The sequence below is a fragment of the Chionomys nivalis genome, chromosome 16 (genome assembly GCF_950005125.1).
Source record: "Chionomys nivalis chromosome 16, mChiNiv1.1, whole genome shotgun sequence".
Taxonomy (NCBI): domain Eukaryota; kingdom Metazoa; phylum Chordata; class Mammalia; order Rodentia; family Cricetidae; genus Chionomys; species Chionomys nivalis.
In genome coordinates this window covers 25,514,551-25,533,312 of record NC_080101.1, presented here as the reverse complement: position 1 = coordinate 25,533,312, position 18,762 = coordinate 25,514,551, and the positions used below count along the sequence as shown (strand labels likewise).

General features: G+C 47.2%; 1 protein-coding gene across 1 annotated transcript in view; it reads left to right on the top strand.

Annotated features, from left to right (window-relative positions):
- Positions 1-18,762, top strand: part of Frmpd1 (FERM and PDZ domain containing 1) — an 87,878-nt gene that overhangs the window by 60,761 nt on the left and 8,355 nt on the right. Inside the window, exons 6-13 of the mRNA XM_057790673.1 lie at positions 1,304-1,411; positions 6,043-6,138; positions 11,041-11,166; positions 12,895-13,014; positions 14,240-14,376; positions 15,389-15,515; positions 15,649-15,744; positions 17,868-18,050. Coding sequence (XP_057646656.1) covers positions 1,304-1,411; positions 6,043-6,138; positions 11,041-11,166; positions 12,895-13,014; positions 14,240-14,376; positions 15,389-15,515; positions 15,649-15,744; positions 17,868-18,050 — 993 coding nt within the window. The remainder of the gene's footprint in view (positions 1-1,303; positions 1,412-6,042; positions 6,139-11,040; positions 11,167-12,894; positions 13,015-14,239; positions 14,377-15,388; positions 15,516-15,648; positions 15,745-17,867; positions 18,051-18,762) is intronic.

Genomic DNA, 18,762 nt, shown 5'->3' with positions numbered 1-18,762 from the left:
ACTTTCTCAGGTAGTCTGGTCTCATCACTAGCTTTGGATTCCGACTTTTTCTCTTCCTTTTTCATTTATTCTTTCGAACTGGAAAACCAAGAATTTCTACATGTGTTTCTTCCTGGGAGCAGAGCTACGCTTCCCTCTCAGGCTCGAGTTTTTGGTAGTATTGTGATTTGAAAGCAAGCTATGTCTCTGAGGTGCATAATCACAGTTGTGTGTCCTGCCACACCAAGTAACATCACTTGTTAAAGTTTCAGGGTCATTTGTTCTCTTCATGTACTTCATGCATTAGCGTGTTGATGTCTAAGTTCATGTACTTTGCTTCCAGCAAGTTCCCCATTGCTGTTACATATCTCTTCCCCCGGCTACAGAGTGGCATCTTTGGACCCTTATATACTACAGACATCCTAAAGGTTGGCCTAAAAGACCTGCTAGAGTGTTGAAGGGAATGTGGGACGCAAGCTGGGAAATACTCCATTGAGCAGGCGGAGCATGTCCTGTTGGTCTGAGTCATAACACTGCTCGAGTGTCACGTGTGACCTGCTAAGATCTGTAAAAGGGTTTGCCATTTAATCTTACCTACTAATGTGAGTCTTTGTACTTCTGGAGAAAGAGAATGCCAGTCACGTGTCACAGAGGCCAGAGCATCAGGGCACTCTGTCTAGCTCTCGTATAACATGAAGAGACTGAAATTCAGAGAAAGCTGAAGACGGCCAAAGTCACCCGGTTATTTTTAAGGTTTATTTTCTTATGTACATGTGTCTATCTGTCTGGTGTGTGTGCAGTCATGTGCGTGCATGTGTGTGCACATGGAGACCAGAAGGGCTTGGGATCCAGCTTTGTTACCCAGGAACTAGGACCTGAACTCAGTCCTAATGGTTCAACTAGCTCTTGTAGACCAGGCTGGTCTCGAACTCACAGAGATCCGCCTGCCTCTGCCTCCCAAGTGCTGGGATTAAAGGCGTGCACCACCACTGCCCGGCTGTGTTTGATGTTTTCACAGCTCCCGAGGTAGCACTTGGGTTAAACTTCAGGTCTTTCCCTTCTAGTCCTGTTTGTCTTCCTTGTCTCACGAGAGCGTGCTGCCATTTGGAGTTTCCAGTGTCCAGGCACACAAGAACATTGTCTAGGCTGGATTTCTTATATACTAGGGAAAGAAATCTTTAAACGGGGTACCCTCCTTTCGTGTGGGTGTAAATGAGTCTACATTAGCCATGAGGCTGGTTTTTTTTTTTTTTAAGAAGTGACAAGATGTAAATGGTTTTATGAATGTGCTGCTCCAAAGTGTGTCATGTTAATATTTTTTCAGGGAGTCCCCAAGTCATCCTTCTTGACTGAAGAGAAGAGGGCCCGGCTGAAGACCAACCCTGTGAAGGTGCACTTTGCTGAGGAAGTGCTGGTCAGTGGGCACAGCCAGGTGCGTCACTGGTCAGGGATGGGAGAGCTGGTCAGTGGGCACAGCCTGGTGTCACTGGTCAGGGATGGGAGTGCTGATCAGTGGGCACAGCCTGGTGTCACTGGTCAGGGATGGGAGAGCTGGTCAGTGGGCACAGCCTGGTGTCACTGGTCAGGGATGGGAGCGCTGGTCAGTGGGCACAGCCTGGTGTCACTGGTCAGGGATGGGAGTGCTGGTCAGTGGGCACAGCCTGGTGTCACTGGTCAGGGATGGGAGAGCTAGCCTGTCAGTGGGCACAGCCTGGTGTCACTGGTCAGGGATGGGAGAGCTGGTCAGTGGGCACAACCAGGTGTCACTGCAAACCTGTCTGTGCCTCATCCTTAGGCATCACTGTGTCCTGCAAAGGAGGAACTGTAACAAAAGAAGAAACAAAGACTTAGATTAAGAGCATTAACCACTGAATCACACAGTAAGAAAAAAACAGGAACCTGGGTCTCTGTGACTTCATTTTCTTTTCTAGACATACTCTCTTGTCCTTTTTGATAGAGAAATATCCAAGGTTGATGGAAGAAGGCTGGAAGTATGTGGTGTCAGAAGATATTTGTTAAGGGAAATTTGGCCCTTCAGATTTAATTTTTATTTATGTGTGTGTACCTTTGTCTGTATAGTGTGTGTGTGCGCACGTGTGCCAGAAAAGGGTACTGGATCCCTGAAGCTGCAGTTAAAATTGTGAGCACCCTGTAGGTATCGAGAGCTAAGTACTCGGGTCCTCTGCAAAGAGCAACAGTCTCAACCACAGAGCCATTTCCCAGCCTGAGGTTGATGGGTTTTTGTTTGTTTGTTTGTTTGATTTTTAAGACAGGGTTTCTCTGGGCTTTGGAGCCTGTCCTGGAACTAGCTCTTGTAGACCAGGCTGGCCTCGAACTCCCAGAGATCCGCCTGTCTCTGCCTCCCGAGTGCTGGGATTAAAGGCGTGCGCCACCACCGCCCGGCTGTTTACTCATAATTTATAAAATTCCTGGTAACTATTGCCATTCTGAATTCAACAATCAGTATTAGATTTTAAAACTTTCAAGTCAAAATTTCTTGTCATCCAGAGAAATTGAAGGAATGGGGCCCATGACCATTTAAACAAAAGATCCAGGTGACCTGGTCCACATATTTTCTCTCTGCCCTGCAATATGACAGACACCTTCAGTTAGACCTGAGAGAAAGATGCAGTTGTTCAGGAAGGGGCCAGTGGAGGTCCAAAGCATTGATCAGTAACCTGGGCCGAGCCTGTCAGCAGCGGTTTGAACCGCGGTGTCGACACTCGTGAAAATGGAGTGAACCTCTCTGAAGATCACATTCAGCACCTGTGAAAATGGGGTGAACCTCTCTGAAGATCACATTCAGCATGTGCGTTCTCTTCATCTTAGTCAAAAGGCTGACAAGCGATGGACTTGCGAATTGCAGAGCAGTGAACATGATGAGTAGTGGGGATAAGAAACAGCCCAGGGCAGGGGGAGTGATGGCACCACAGGTGTGGACCAGGTAGCCTGGACTGTCACTTTAAAATAGCCATCATCCCTCATCCCCTGGTGTCCTGAAAACACGAGACAGGGACAAGTTCTGAGACCCAGTCAGGCTACTGAACTGGATAAGGGTTTTGGTGGGGATGGGCAGTTTAGAGGACTGTTGTAATATGGAGCGGCGGGCTGCATCCCAGGCACCCGGCCACCAGCATGGCTTTACCCGAAATAATTACACGGAAACTGTATTCTTTTAAATACTGCTTGGCCCATTAGTTCCAACCTCTTACTGGCTAACTCTTACATATTGATCTAACCCATTTCTAATGATCTGTGTAGCACCACTAGCTGGCTTACCAGGAAAGATCTTAACCTGTGTCTGTCTGGAGTGGGAGAATCGTGGCGACTCCCTGACTCGGCTTCTTTCTCCCAGTATTCTGTTCTGTCTACTCCACCCACCTAAGGGTTGGCCTATCAAATGGGCCTAGGCAGTTTCTTTATTAATTAACCAATGAAAGCAACAGATTAGAAAGAAATCACTCTCACATCAGAGGACCAGTGCTCCCCAAAAGTGTGTCTGGGAAGCTTGTAAGTTGGGACCCCAAGAGCCACTTATAGGCATCTACCCCAGCCATCCATGGGAGAGGCAGTGAGGCCAGTGGGTGCTCATCACTACGACCAGCCTCTCCTTCCTCACAAGCATTTAGAAGCTGATAACACTGGTCCAGCTTCCCTTGGAAAATGAGAAGACAGCTCTAAGGGCGCACATCATTCTAGAGCAGTGGTGCTTAGCCTTCCTAACACTGAGACCCTTTAATATAGTTGGTGATAATATTTGGTGGCCCCAACTATAAGTTATTTCATTACTACATCATAACTGTAATTTTACTACTATTATGAAACATAATTAAATATCTGCTTGCAGGATATCTGATATTCGACTTCTGTGAAAGGGCCATTCGACCCTGCAAGGGATCACAGCTCAAAGGTTGAGAAACCCTGCTCCAGATTGTTCTAGAGTAGTAAAACCGAGCCTTGGAAATAGATCTGGCTTGGCTCATGGTTAAAGAGAGAGACACAAAGGGAATTGTTAGGAAGTGATGAAGCTGGTGAGCTCCCAGCTCATTAGTAAGTGAGCACAAATGAGGAAAAGAATGTCTGCCTGCGTGCTGAGAAAAGAGTTACAATCGTGCACCCACTGGGGGCTCTGTGAAATAGTTTATAAACTTACGGGGGAGGTGGAAAAAGACACAGCTCAATGTCTGCCGTGAAATATGGCCAAGACATCTCACTTCTATAAATTTAGAATATAAGGAAATTCAAATGCAAGAAATGCATATACAAAAAGATAGCTGTAGTATCAGTATTATAAATAGCCAAAACCAGAAAGATGCTGTGTGCCTCGCATGGAGAGATGGTTGTGCCAGTTCTGATATCGGTTCCTTAGAATATATTAAAGCTTTTGCGATAATAAATAGAAAACCTACATAAAATTATACATGAAACGTTGAATAAGAATAAAAGAATGTAGAATTGTGCGTAGTCTTTTCTCAGCTCTCTAAAATCTACGTACAGAGTTAGATAAAAATGGAAAGAAGCTGTATAGAAACAAATGGAAGGAGCTATGTGACATCAGGACTGTATTTTTTTTAAGCCTTGTAAATCAGAACTATAACGTACAAAGGAGGAAAGCCCCCAAGTGGGAAATCCAAAATGAGATTTCTACATCCAGAGCCAGAAATGCAAAGTGACAGGAGAGGGGGCTGCTTGAAATCCCACACCTCAGCTGGGTGTGGTGTGGCATCGGAGCGCGTCTTAGCTAGGGTTTCTGTTGCTGTGTTTTAACACCATGACTGAAAGCAAGCTCCATCACTGAGGAAAGTCAGGGCAGGGACCTGGAGACAGGAGCGGAAGCAGGAAATATGACGTCAGGACTGTATTTTTTTTTTTTTGTAAGCCTTGTAAATCACAAATTATAACATAGTTTATATGAACTTGGTTTACTGTCAAGTTCCTTCCTCTGGCTTGCTGAGCCTGCTTTGTTACACACCTCAGGACCACCCACCTACCCAGGGAGACACAGGCTGGGTCCTTCCACAATCATTAGTCAAGAAAATGTGCTAAGTACTTGTCTACAGTCAATCTGATGGAGGCATCTTCTCAACTGAGGTTCCTCTTCTCAGGCAACTCTTAACTTGTGACTTGTGTCGAGCTGACAAAAGAAACAACCAGGACAGAGTGTGACCCTATCCCTTACCTCCACAAAGAAAAACACGGATTTTAAAAACAAAACAAACAAACAAAAAACTGAGTTATGATATTTCATGCTAGTAAACACTATGTTCTCATAGGGGAAAGGTGGGGTTTTTTTTGGGGGGGGGACTTCTTACTCAGTTGGGGTTCCTATCCAGATTCTCCAAAGAGACACATAGATACCCCTGGTAGTCTTGGTTCAAATCCTGGGAACTCGAGAATTTCTCACTGGTTCTCACTTAGCTTCAGCTCAACTCAGAGATAGATATTTAGATCCCCTTAAATGCTGCCCTACTCCCAGGAATCCTGACTGGCATTGAGCTACTAAAGACCAGCCCTATACCTCCAATCCAAGAGCCCTGTAAGGATGGCAGGGTCCCTTAGAGAGGTGATGATTGGGGTCCATGGAGGTGCAGGGTTTCTCTCTGCCCCCTGCTGTTTCACTGCAGAGCTCCAGCAGTAAAATGGGGAGGGGGCTCTAAGGAAGCTTTCCACCTCCACTCTCACCCCCAATTCCACGTCACCCCACACGCAAGGGTCTCAGAGTCTCAGGCCCCTGTAAAGAGCGCAGAAGATGACACATCAGTCATCAGTTGTGTCCCTGAAGGGTGCCCTGCAGTAGATACACATCAGGGAATGGTTGTGAGCCCTGACAGCTCCGGCCGTGCTCTGACAGGGCAAGACTCACCCCTGTTTTCCTAGCCCATCCACCGAGCAGCCCTCGTGCTTGTTCCTGGACAAAGCAAATCTATCCTCCCTGGGGAAATCCCCAAATGCTAATGAGCGGCGATCTGCCCTCCAAAAATGGCAGAGCCAGGCAGCAGGGGATTAGCACTCCAGGGTCCAGAAGGCGTGTCAGCGATGTAACTCCACTCTTGTGTTTTCCAGGGGAACGCTCTGCTCTGTATGCCCAATGTGCTCAAGGTGTACCTGGAGAATGGACAGACCAAAGCTTTCAAATTCGAGGCAAACACAACTGTGAAGGTATTGAGAGTAAACCTGGACCTTTCTTCCTTAGAGAAGTTGCTAGCTTAATGGACGGCCGGACAGCTTGCCCTCTGTTTGCCTCAGCGGTCTGAGTGCCCACGAAAAGATGTGTACTGTACTATCTCATTCCGATGGTGATGTTTCTGTCACTTCCTGCAGGGGAGGGACTCGGGATTCCTAGAGGTAAAGAGGCTAGTTCAAGGTCATATTCTAACTCCTACGCCTTCACCCTTAACCACCAGGTTTCTCCGCTTCTTGTCTCTACCTCCACCTGCTACCCAATTAGCTAAATACCAAGGCAAGATGTGAAAACAAACCCAGGTCCTTGCATGTCTTATACATAATAAACTCCCCATTTGAGGTTCTCTGAGAGCAGTTATCCAGTCTGGTCAAGGACTGCAGGAGCCATCAGTCAAGTTTAGAGAGGGTGTGCCTCCCAGAAACTCCAGTCATCCAGAACAGGGTAAAATGAAGCTACCAGGGATGGGATAAGAAAGTCATTCAGGTGTCACATAGGACGCATCCTTCTAGTGCCAGTACCACCTGGGCAGGGAAAAGGAAGTGCGTTTGAGCAGCTGTGAAGGGCCACAAGACTCCCACAAGGGCAGACAGAGGATGAGGTGCACACTGGGAAAATGGGCATTATCAATGAAGAATCCAGCGGGAGCACAGGCTGTTCTCTTAGGGAAGGGAGGTGGAGTAGCCATGGCTCCGATGCCAGAGACAGGAGAAATGGCTCTAGGTGTTCTTGAACATGGAAGGAAGAGTCAGAGAGGCTGCAGAGAGGAAACAAACTACTTGAGTTGTTTTTCAAAACATTGAAAGGCACAAGAACTGAGTGTGGTGGCACAAGCCTTAATCCTAGTACTCAGGAGGCAGAGGCAGGTGGATCTCTGTGAGTTCAAGGCCAACCTAGTCTATATGGTGGGTTCCAGGAAATCTTACACAAACAAATAAAAGACCGTAACACACACACAAACATATAAGTGGACAATTCAATAAGGAGCCTACGCCTGTAGGGGCTGAAGAGCAGGTAGAGGTGGGATGATGTGGTTGTAGGTTATAGATGGCAACCAAGACACATGCACTTGTACAAGAACACACACGCACACACATACACACACATGCACCTAGGAACATACCTAATAGTTTGCTCTGGTACGTTCCTTTTGCAAATTCTCACCTGTTTCTTCCTTAGTGTCACTTAGAAGAGAGAGAAAGCCCTTTGCAACCCAGGAAGCTCCAGGCCACTGGAGGAACGAGAGGGAGAAATGGATGTGTTTCGTTCACGCCAGCCGCTCTGCTGAGCTCTTCCTTGTGAACTATCTAATGTAACATCTGGCTAACCTTGGGAGATGACCAGCACTGTCCCCACTTTGTACAGGTCCCCAGCTTGTCACAATCCTCTGGCTTATGAAGATCAAGCTTGCTCTGCTGCTGAGCCCTGGGCTGGGCTCGCCTCGCCCCCATTATTTTGCTTTGGAGGGAAGTTTTGTGAATGAATTAAGCAGGGTTCTACTTCTGTCACCTTCGATCAAAGTAGTGTGGATGAGGGCAAGTGAGCCTTCTGTGACATCCAAACATACCTTGAGGGGATTTACCATAAAAGTTCATATCAGAGGAATTAGGAAGATGGAGTTATGACAGTGAGCAAGGGCTAAACCCGTGTAATCCTGGCTAATCTTATCTTCAGCAGCCGAATTTTATATAGCAAGTTTTGTAGGTGGGTATAGACAAATCCAACCAGTGGAAAAAGGAAAGCCCACGTGAGTTCATTGGGAATTTCTCCTGCCCACTCCCTTACCAAAGCAAGCAAGAAAAGTCTTTATTCTCCTTGTCTTTCTCTTTTTAGTTTTTTTCAAGACGGGAATTCTCTGTGTAGCAGCTCTGGCTATCCTGGAACTCTCTTTGTAGACCAGGCTGGCCTTGAACTCACTGAGATCTGCCTGCCTCTTTCTCCCAAGTGCTGGAAGTAAAGCTGTGTGCCACCACACCCAACAGGGGTGAGGATCCTTTTTGGAACCAAAGATATAGCTCAGTTGGTAGAATTTTTGCCTAACTGACATGAATCCCTGGGTTTAGCCTCTAGAGCATTGGTTGAGAACCTGTGGGCCGCAGCCCCTTTGGGGGTTGAATGACTCTTTCATAGGGGTCGAATATCAGATATCATGCATGTCAGGTATTTATATTACGATTCTTAACAGGAGCAAAATTACATTTATAAAGTGGCAATGCAGATAATTTTATGGTTGGGGATCACCACAACATGAGGAACTATATTAAGGGGTCACAGTGTTAGGCAATGAGAACCACTGCCTAGATCCATATGATAAAAGACCAGACAGTAAATGTTTTAGGGACATCACGTCACTTACTCAACTTTCCTATTATAGTGACTGGCATGACTTTGTTCTCATGAATTTAATGACATAATTAGCAGTGATCTGAGTTTGTTCCGTGGCTGTGGTTCGACATCTCCTCTCTGGATGGAAGGTGGCGGACAACTGGGTGGCAGGAGGGTCCATTGGACAGCACATTACCAAGGCAAGGAAAAGATGGGGAAAGGACCGACTGAGTTAAGCGGTAGGCTTGCCAACCAATCAGAAAGCAATAATATGGACCAGCCGGGCGGTGGTGGCGCACGCCTTTAATCCCAGCACTCGGGAGGCAGAGGCAGGCGGATCTCTGTGAGTTCGAGACCAGCCTGGTCTACAAGAGCTAGTTCCAGGACAGGCTCCAAAACCACAGAGAAACCCTGTCTCAAAAAAAAAAAATAATAATAATAATAATAATATGGACCAGTGAAGTGCCTCAGCCAGTGAGAGTCTTGCCCACCTAACCTGACAACCTAAGTTTGAGCCTCAGAGCCCACCATGGTGGAAGGAGAGAACAGATCTCCCTGCAAATTGACCTCTGACCTCCACAGGCTCACTGTGGTGTGGCGTGTGCACAGCTACAACTGTGCACAGAAAATGAGTGAGTGAAGAGTAACAAAATAATTTTTTTTTTGTAAATCGAGAAGTCAGTCTGCAATGCCAAAAGTGTATATTTCATAATTGTAGAATTAAGAGAGTGACGGGGGTTTCTTTCATGGCACGGACAATGCCTGGTACCCAGCAGGTGCTGAGTTAATGCTGTGGCATCGCAGAAGCAGTTACCCTCTTCAGGACTCAGTCACTGCTTTAGTTGTGGAGACTGATGGAACCAATGATGAGAGGACTGGGAGTCAGGGTTACAGGAAGCAGGCAGCACTTTCTGGTTTGGGGCTTACCAAGTCTGAGGTTCTGACAGGAGCTCTATAGTGCGTCCACAGTCACTCACCAGGGGGCGCTATGCTGAGCATCTCCTAGGCCCCAACACTGGCATAGAACAGACCCCAACTGTGCTGGTTAGTTCTCTGTCAGCCTGTCACAAGCTAGAGTCATCTGAAAGGAGGGAACCTCAATTGAGAAAATGCCTCCATAAGAGCCAACTGCAGGGCATTTTGTTAATTAGTGATTGGTAGGGGAGGGCCCAGCCCATTGTGGGTGATGCCATCCCTCAGCTGGTGGTCCTGTATGCTGTAAGAAAGCAGGCTGAGCAAGCTACAGAGAGCAAGCCAATAAGCAACACTCCTCCCTGGCCTCTGCATCAGCTCCTGCCTCTAGGTTCCTGCTCTGTGTGTGTTCCCATCCTGACTTCCTTTGATGATGAGCAGTGATGTGGAAGACTTAGCCAAATAAACCCTCTCCTCCCCAGCTTGTTTTTGGTCATGGTGTTTATCACAGCAACAGAAACCCTGACTAAGACTCCAGCATAGGTGAGGTTTGCACTGGCAGGGAGTTGCTGTCTGTTAGGGTAAAAGGTAATGAGCATGAAAAGAAATGGTAGAAGTGAGCATGTGTAGAACACTGATCGCCAGGGAGTGTCCTATGTGCCTTCTATGGGGAAATGAATACACAGTGGTCCGGTTGCTGGGTGTTGATGTGAATACACAGTGGTCCGGTTGCTGGGTGTTGATGTGAATACACAGTGGTCCAGTTGCTGGGTGCTGATGCTCTACCAATACTTCCCGGTGCAGAGAAAACAAGCAGTGTGTCCATGAACACACAGGGAAGTAAGGATGAGCAGCCTCACTCTAGAACCATATCGTAACCTGCTATACTGTCTTCTACGAAAAGAGCACAATTTATTAAAGAAACAGGCATTAAATAATAATGGGGGATACTGAACATGCCCCAGGAGCTGGGGACCTAGGTCAGCAGGAGAGCTCTTGCCGAGTATGTGTGAGGCCATAGGTTCAGTCCCCAGAAGGGAAAGCAAACAAAGATGGCCCCGGAACTGAGAATAATAGGCAGAGTGTCATTTAGACACAGTAGCCACACAGCACCTCTCTGAAGAGGTGACATGTGAGCTAACCTTGAAGGCAGAGAAACAGAACTGTGAAGAATGAGGGAAATTTGTGTAAGTCAGAGGGAACAGCATGTGTGAGTTCCTGAGGCATTCGCCATGATGGGGCCCATTGGAGAGAAAGAGTGAGGGCAGCGTGGCCGCCATCAAACCTTTATACGGCATTATCGGCCATGCCATCTTGACAGCCTCCCTGGCAGTCTGTAGGCATTGTTTCCTCCCTTTCAGAAGAAGAAACTGAAGCCAGTTTCCCTCAGTCACATGAGGTAGCTGGTAGGATTGTGTCCAGAAAGCAGTTGATCTGAGGCAAGAGACTGGAATCTCCCCTTTGTTGCTATCCCCGCTGAAGAAAAGCAAGATAGGCTGGTGATGTGGGAACTGGGTCCCTGCCTGTGTTAGGAGGGGACGCAGCAGCGTCAGCTTCTCCCTCCCAGATGTTGTGGGGGAGCTGTAAGAAGGCTCCGGGAGTCTGCCCACTCATCAGGTGACCCTGTTCTCCTCTGCTGCCAGGACATCATCCTCACAGTCAAGGAGAAGCTGTCTATCCGAAGTATCGAGTACTTTGCGCTGGCCCTGGAGGAGCAGTACAGCGTGTCCCGCCTGCACCTACTGCATGAGGAGGAGCTCATTCAGCAGGTAGCCACATTAGGGCTGGGGTCTTCTGCACTCACTTAGCCTGGGGATAGCAGGGCAAGACTCGGCCATGGTTTGCATCCAGAGTCCAGGACACCCATCTAACAGATGTGGAGACAGAGGCTTAGCTGGGTAAGGTGGCTGTTCCTGATCACATATCTGATAAAGCCTTTTGCTTCTGGCTCTGATGATCTTTCCTGGTACCAGCTGTCTCAGAACTGTGAGGGGACATTGTTGGTTATGTCCAGGACCACTTTTGTGGCTCTTGCCCCACTGAGCTGCACCCCCGTGATAGGACAGGCCAAACAGCCCATCCATCTGTGCTACCCAGTCCTTTGACCATGCAAAAAAATGGTTGTCCTGACTCTTTCAAGTCAAACACAGGTCAGTTCAACAAACCATTGTAGGGTGTCTACTATGAAAAGAGCAATAGACACCATGGTTGGGAAAGGGAAGGGTTTCTTCAGCAGGGGAATAGAATGGGAAGCTTGACCTTGGAAGTCATTCAGCCTTCCTCATTACAAGTGAGTTATGACCCAGCCACCACTCACCAACTGCTGCAAACCTTTTTTTTTTTTTTCTTTTTCTTTTTTTTTTTTTTTTTTTTTTTTTTTGGTTTTTCGAGACAGGGTTTCTCTGTGGTTTTGGAGCCTGTCCTGGAACTAGCTCTTGTAGACCAGGCTGGTCTCGAACTCACAGAGATCCGCCTGCCTCTGCCTCCCAAGTGCTGGGATTAAAGGCGTGCGCCACCACCGCCCGGCATGCTGCAAACCTTTTTAAATTAACATATATTTTAAATTAATATATATATAGCAATATAAATATATTCTTGCATTTGCTTTGGGAAGAAAAATCATACTAAATCCCCAACATAGTTTATGTGGGGGAGGAGGGAGAGTAAGGTGCAGAATTGTACAAACTCCATCTTTTTGTTTTGTTTGTTTTTCAAGACAGGGTTTCTCTTTAGCTTTGGAGCCTGTCCTGGAACTAGCTCTTGGAGACCAGGCTGGCCTTGAACTCACAGAGATCTGCCTGCCTCTGCCTCCCGAGCGCTGGGATTAAAGGCGTGCGCCACCACTGCCCAACTGCAAACTCCATCTTTACTTGTGGACATTGACACTCATATGCATTCCTTTTCTCCTGGCTGTGATAAAATCCCTGGCAGAAGCAACTTAGGCGGACAGAGAGGATTATTTTATCCCAGAGTTTAGGAGTCATCGCTGGGGAAGACATGGCAACAGGAGCATTTCTCCAAGGTGGTGGGAGCTTGTGGCAGCTGGTCACATTGTGGTTGGCCGACAGGAAACAGAGAGACCGCAGGCAGAAGCAGACCTGAGATATGCCCCCAGGGTTTTGTATCCCTGTCTCAGAAACCCACTCTCCAACCAGGCCCCACACACTAAAAGCTCCACTGTCTCCCAAAATCGCCCTGCCAACTGAATTGCCCAAATGTTTAAACGTGTGCTGGACAGTAGGGAGTTCACATTCAAACCACAAAGCGAGGAGTCCTCGGCTGTCCCCGGGAGGGTATTGAGGTGGACAGGGGTTCCTCTGACAGAAAAAAGATCACCCCTTTGAATCTTACACATTTTATACCATGGGAAAGAAATCATGCGGAGAAAGAACTCTGGGGAAAGACGGAAATAGACCAGGGCCGCCCTTGCTCTCTTTTCCCTGTGAGCTGCTTTATAGCGAGCCCCGAGATCACAGTATCTTCTTTCCCCTGGGCAGGTGGTGGAAAGGGAAGAATCACAGGACTCCCGCTGCCTCTTCAGGGTGTGCTTTGTCCCCAAGGACCCCCTGGACCTGCTGAAAGAAGACCCGGTGGCTTTTGAGTATCTCTACCTACAGGTGACTGGGCTGGACTACCTGGGATGACAGTGTCCTCAAAGATGCAAGCTGGGTTATTCTGGGTTGGTGGCCACTAAACAACTCTCCCAGAGGAACTGTATTTTTCTGGGGACAGTGAGTCCCATTATCCCTTCCAGGGTTCCTGCTCCGAGTTGCTGTAATGAGAGATCCGCAGTAGACTAATCAAACTAAGGCTTAGTCCTCAGTGTAGATAATACACTTTTTCTAATACTATTAAGCATTGTTATCATTTCCATTTTTATTGCAGAATGGGGCTTTAATGCTTCGGAAACTCATGTTAGAGATGATGTAACTGGGTCTTAGAAGGAGCATGCAGCTGAGGTCCCCACATAGTAGTGGAGCCATACCTAATTGCTTCCTTTTGGTTTTTTTTTCTTTTTTTCTCTTTGTTCTTTCTTTTATTTTTCGTTCTTTGTTCTTTTTTTCCTTCCTTCTTTTTTCTTCCTTCCTTCTTTTCTTCTTCCTTTTTTTTTTTTTGTTGTTGTTTGTTTGTTTTTCAGGGCAGTATTTCTTCTTTGTAGCCCTGGCTGTTCTAGAACTAGCTCTGTAGACCAGGCTGGCCTCAAACTCAGAGTTCCACCTGTCTCTGCCTCCTGATTGCTGATATTAAAGGCACGAGTCACCATGCCAGGTCAGAAACCTGGTTCTTTGACTACCAGCCTGGTCCTGCCCTCTATTGCCTGGACTGAGATTAATTTTGTTTTTATTTGGATGGGAAGAGTCATGTGGGAGGTGTTACCAGTTCACAGAAGAGGCAATTCAGTGTGGTAGGTTGACTAGCCCAAGTCTTACAGAAATGATACCAGGAAATAATGAAAGCAGCCTCGTACTGCATATTGTCTTTTCTATTTAATGTACATTGGTGTGAGCATGTCAGATCCCCTGGAACTGGAATTACAGACAGTTGTGAACTTCTGTGTGGGTGCTGGGAATTGAACCCCAGTTCTCAGGAAGAACAAGTCAGTGCTCTTAACAGCTGAGCCATTTCTCCAGCCCTTATTGTCTTTTCTAAAGCCCACAGAAATCAAGAAACGTAGATCAGATAGTTAGTATGCACTTAACAATGGAAGGCCCCGTGCTCAGAGATTCTTAATGTAACTGAGGTCACACAGCCAAGACGCCCTACTGTCTTTGGCCTGAGAGACCAGAGGCGGCACGCTGTGCATTCTCTGGTCGCCCAGCCATTCTGTGCAATCTCTTGCAGAGCTGCAGTGATGTGCTGCAGGAGCGCTTTGCTGTGGAGATGAAGTGCAACTCTGCCCTTCGGCTTGCAGCCCTGCACATCCAGGAGCGGATCTATGCCTGTGCCCAGCCGCAGAAGATCTCACTGAAGTACATAGAGTGAGTGGCAGGGGCGACAGCTGTGCCACATTTGTAACTGCTGACTCCTAGCCAGGATGGCCAGACGCCACAGAAAGCTGACAGTCACCCGTCTGCCTTTGTCTCTCCGTCCGTTTCCCTTCACCCAGCCTGGCTCCCTGATCCACAGGCAATGACACAGGATCCCTTTGGAAATTTCCAGTCCCTAGAAGGAAATCTGATGCAGTCAGTTGACAACTTCTAAGGGCAGGGATGTCTTCTAACAGGTGTGAGCAAGCTGCTACTGCATTACACCCCTCCCCCAAATGGGGAGGTTTCAAGTCCTCAGGTCCATGCACCTCTTGATTCTTAGTTCTGAGAGCTAACGCCCTGTTATACTAAGCCCCTCCCAGGCCTCAGCTCTAGCTTGTCTATGTGCCCAAATCACATGGAGAAATAAAATTTTAAAAATAGAACAGATCCTTGGTTCTACCCCTGGTATAGAAGCAACTTTAGGGGGCTTCCGAGGATTCTAGGCTAATAACATTTTAAAGCTTAGCTTTGGGGATGGACGGGTGCTCTCCGTGGCAAGGGTGTTTGGGCAGCAAACACAGCTAGTGGTAGAGAGCTTGCCTGGCATAGGCACGCTGGGTTTGTCCCCTAGCAGAGAGTGGGAAAATTGTTCTTATGTAGGCATGATCATGCCACATATCTTGTTATTAAAAGGACTGAGAACAGACCTGTGGGCTGGCTGAGCGGTAGAGGCGCCTGCTGCAAGCCTGATGACCTGAGTTCGATCCCCAGGACCCACAGAGTAGAAGGAGAGAACTGATTCCCACTAGTTGCCCTCAGATCACCTGACACATGAATACACTTGCTAAAATGCACCATCTCAGACTCTCCTTAGAAGTTTGACTTAGTATGGATACACAATAAAAAAAAATTAAAAGATTGAGAACTGCTTTGATTCATGAACTATCATACAACATTTGCTCTTCATTAGAACCATGTGCACTGTAAACATGGGCCCCCTTGTCTCCAATGTCTCACGCAGGAAAGACTGGGGAATAGAGAATTTTATATCTCCAACTTTACTCCGAAATATGAAAGGCAAAGACATCAAGAAAGCCATTAGTTTCCACATGAAGAGGAACCAGAATTTGCTAGAACCCCGGCAGAAGGTAAGGTGACCATAACCTCTGCTGACCCTCCCAGTAATGTGTTGTGAAGTTTTGGGGGAAATTTTCAACAATGCCTGGGTTTTTATACAAGTGAATAACTCTGATGTCAACACTTTTTTTTTGTCTAATAAAGCAACTTATTTCTGCTGCTCAGCTACGCTTAAATTATCTTCAGATCCTTGGGGAACTCAAGACATATGGCGGGAAAGTATTTAACGCTACTCTGATGGTATGTACCAGACCACCGTGGACTCCTGCTTGCTCGGGATCTTGACTGTTTACAGATTGGCGGATATTTATCAGGACCTGGCTTTGTGTATGGAAAATGGTAGGGGGAGGCAGAGCTGAATTAGTTACGATTTCTGCCATCAAAGATAAAATAAGCTGTCCCACAAGACAAGGTCGTGAGGCAGGGTATGGCCCCCGTTGTGGGGTGGGAAGATAGATGCACCGTTGCTAACAGTCTGGACCCAAGGAAGAGAAGGCTTTCAGATGGTTGGACGGGGCCTGACTCAGAATGGGAGAAAAGCACTGTGGTGAGGTCTGTTGTAAGCAGCACCCGTGGGAGTTTGGATGCATAAGGACAACAGCGAAAATGGGGCGTGATGGATGAGAATGTGGGCCGGCTGCCAGGCTGGGCCCTGAGGTGCAGAAAAATGAACCGAGGAGGCCTCTGCCCTGAGCCCTCCCTCCTGCTTCCTCTGTGGAGACGTCGGTGCTTATGGTGTGACTTAAGGGACTCTGCTCCATGATGCCACCAGCCCCAGGACGTGCCAGCTTTTTTCAAGAATAGTAGGGAGAGAATTCAGGGGTTTTATGTATTTTCTTATTGTCAGTGATGGGACGATCCAGTCAGACCCCTGACCTCACAGCACAGACAGAAGGGAAGTGGGTAGTTGGAGGAATGGAAAAATGTGCAGTCTGTGTGTAAGGACAAGGCCCTGACGGTGGGAAAGATACTAGATTTCAGAACAGAGGGCTTTGAAGGGACTGGGAAAGCTTCTAGTGTTGTCACAGGCTCTAACCCTCCTGTCCTAAGTCTGCCTTTACTGTTCCGGTCCCAGGAAAGAACAGCCAGTTAGACAGGACTGGCTTGGGGCTTGAGTACAAATACAGGCTAATACAGACTCTACCGTCAAAGAACTCAATGTGTAATATGAAATCTGAGTATAAGTAATTGAAATCAGTAAGATGCGTCCAGTGTTCTCGGAGACATACAAAAGTGGTGTAGGCTCCGTGCAGAGGAGAGAGGCTATCCAGGCTGAGAAGGCTGGGGCTTCTCTAGGCATAAGATGCTGTTGTTTGTTTATTTCGATTTGTTGAGTCAGGGTCTCATGTGTTCCATGCTGACCTCAAACTTGCTGTATACCGGAGGACCACCTGGAACTCATCCTCCTGCCTCTGTCTTCTCGGTGCTGAGATCACAGGTAGCACTACTAATGCTGGGTGGCTGTGGGGCTTGGTGGACGTGTTTAAGGAAGGGTCAGGACTTCTGTGAGTAAGGATGAGAGTGAGATCCCAAGAGAGGAATGCAGTCTGAATTCAGACACATGGGTGACAAGGTGAGGTGACGGTTATGGGAGAGGTGACAGTCCTCTGTTAAAAAGACTTAGAAAGGGCTCTGAAGGAATGGCTCATGGGTTAAGAGCATGCACTCAGTTCCCAGCACCCATATCAGGATGCTCACAATTGCCTGCAACTTTAGTTTCAGGGAGTTCAACGCCCTCTTCTGGCTGCCATGTGTACTGGACTCATGGACACAGAGACACACATATACACATAATTTTAAAATTGTAAAAAGTCAATTAGAGAATTTAAAGGAGATGAATTTATTTTTTAATTCAGCTGTAGGTGGGCCCCATGCTGAGGCGTTGTCTTGGGGAATGATGATGAGGGGTTAACACAGGAAACAAACTTGGCAGAGAGAGAAGTCAGGCATGGCACACACTATAATCCCAGCACCCGGGAGACCATAGCAGGAGGATCATAAATTTGTTTTTTTTTTTTTTGTTTGTTTGTTTTTTTTAAAATTTTTTATTTATTTATTATGTATACAATATTCTGTCTGTGTGTATGCCTGCAGGCCAGAAGAGGGCACCAGATTTCATTACAGATGGTTGTGAGCCACCATGTGGTTGCTGGGAATTGAACTCAGGACCTTTGGAACAGTAGGCAATGCTCTTAACCGCTGAGCCATCTCTCCAGCCCAGGATCATAAATTTGAAGCCAGCCCGTGCCACACAGCAAAACCATTTACAAAACTACCAAAGAAGAATTTGTCGAAAGGAGGCCACATGCAGAGTGTTTTCACCAGCTTGCGAATAGATGCTAATTACCTTCTCTCTTCTGCAGTTACAGGATAGAGAATCCTACATTGCCCTGCTAGTTGGAGCCAAGTATGGCATCAGTCAGATTATCAATAGCAAACTCAACATCATGTCCACCCTGGCGGAGTTTGCCCACATCAGCCGTGTGGAGCTGGCGGAAGAGTCTGAGAAAGTGAGCATGGTCAAGGTGTATCTTCAGGATGTTAAGGTAACAGAGGAAGAGATTCTGAGTTTGACCTCTGGTGTTTGGGGTGAAATTATTCCAGGGTAGTTAATATGGGCTTTGAGTGATAATAAAGTCCACTGTTTATATAGCTGGCAAAGCGGAGCCGTCTCAAGTGGAGTGTGGCAAACGGGATGCCTTGTCCTGTGAGGCTCCTGGAAAGGTTTTGTTCTGTTTGTTGGGCTATGTGTTTTATTGATGAAAAATTCTGGACCCAGAGTTTGTTGGGTGGAAGTTAAAATGAGTAAATAGTTCAGGGTACCTCGAGAGCCTTTCTGGAAGATTCTGTATTCACTATTCCCTCCTTTGATTTCATCCAATGTGCTCAGAAGTGTCCCACTGTCTTTACCACTCTTTTCTTCAATCTCTACTCACTCCTCCTCCTTTTCCTGTGACAGCTCAGGTCATGAAAGGACTAATTGAATGAATGAGTAGGGTGGGTGGGGCAGCTAGGGTATGGTGGAATCGAGGAGAGCAAGAAAGGGGACCATTTTTAGATTAGGGATGAGGGACCCACAGTGTGTCAGGGTCCGCATGCGTGTTTATGTGTATGCTTGGTCATTTAGATTTAGCTCCTCGGTGTGAAAATAAGGGCTACTTGGGGCCAGTCTGTGCACCACGGTTGAGTATACTTATTATCTCTCTTTGGCCCCGTAGGCCTTGTTGTATCTTGACCATCTACAAACAGAAAGGTTCT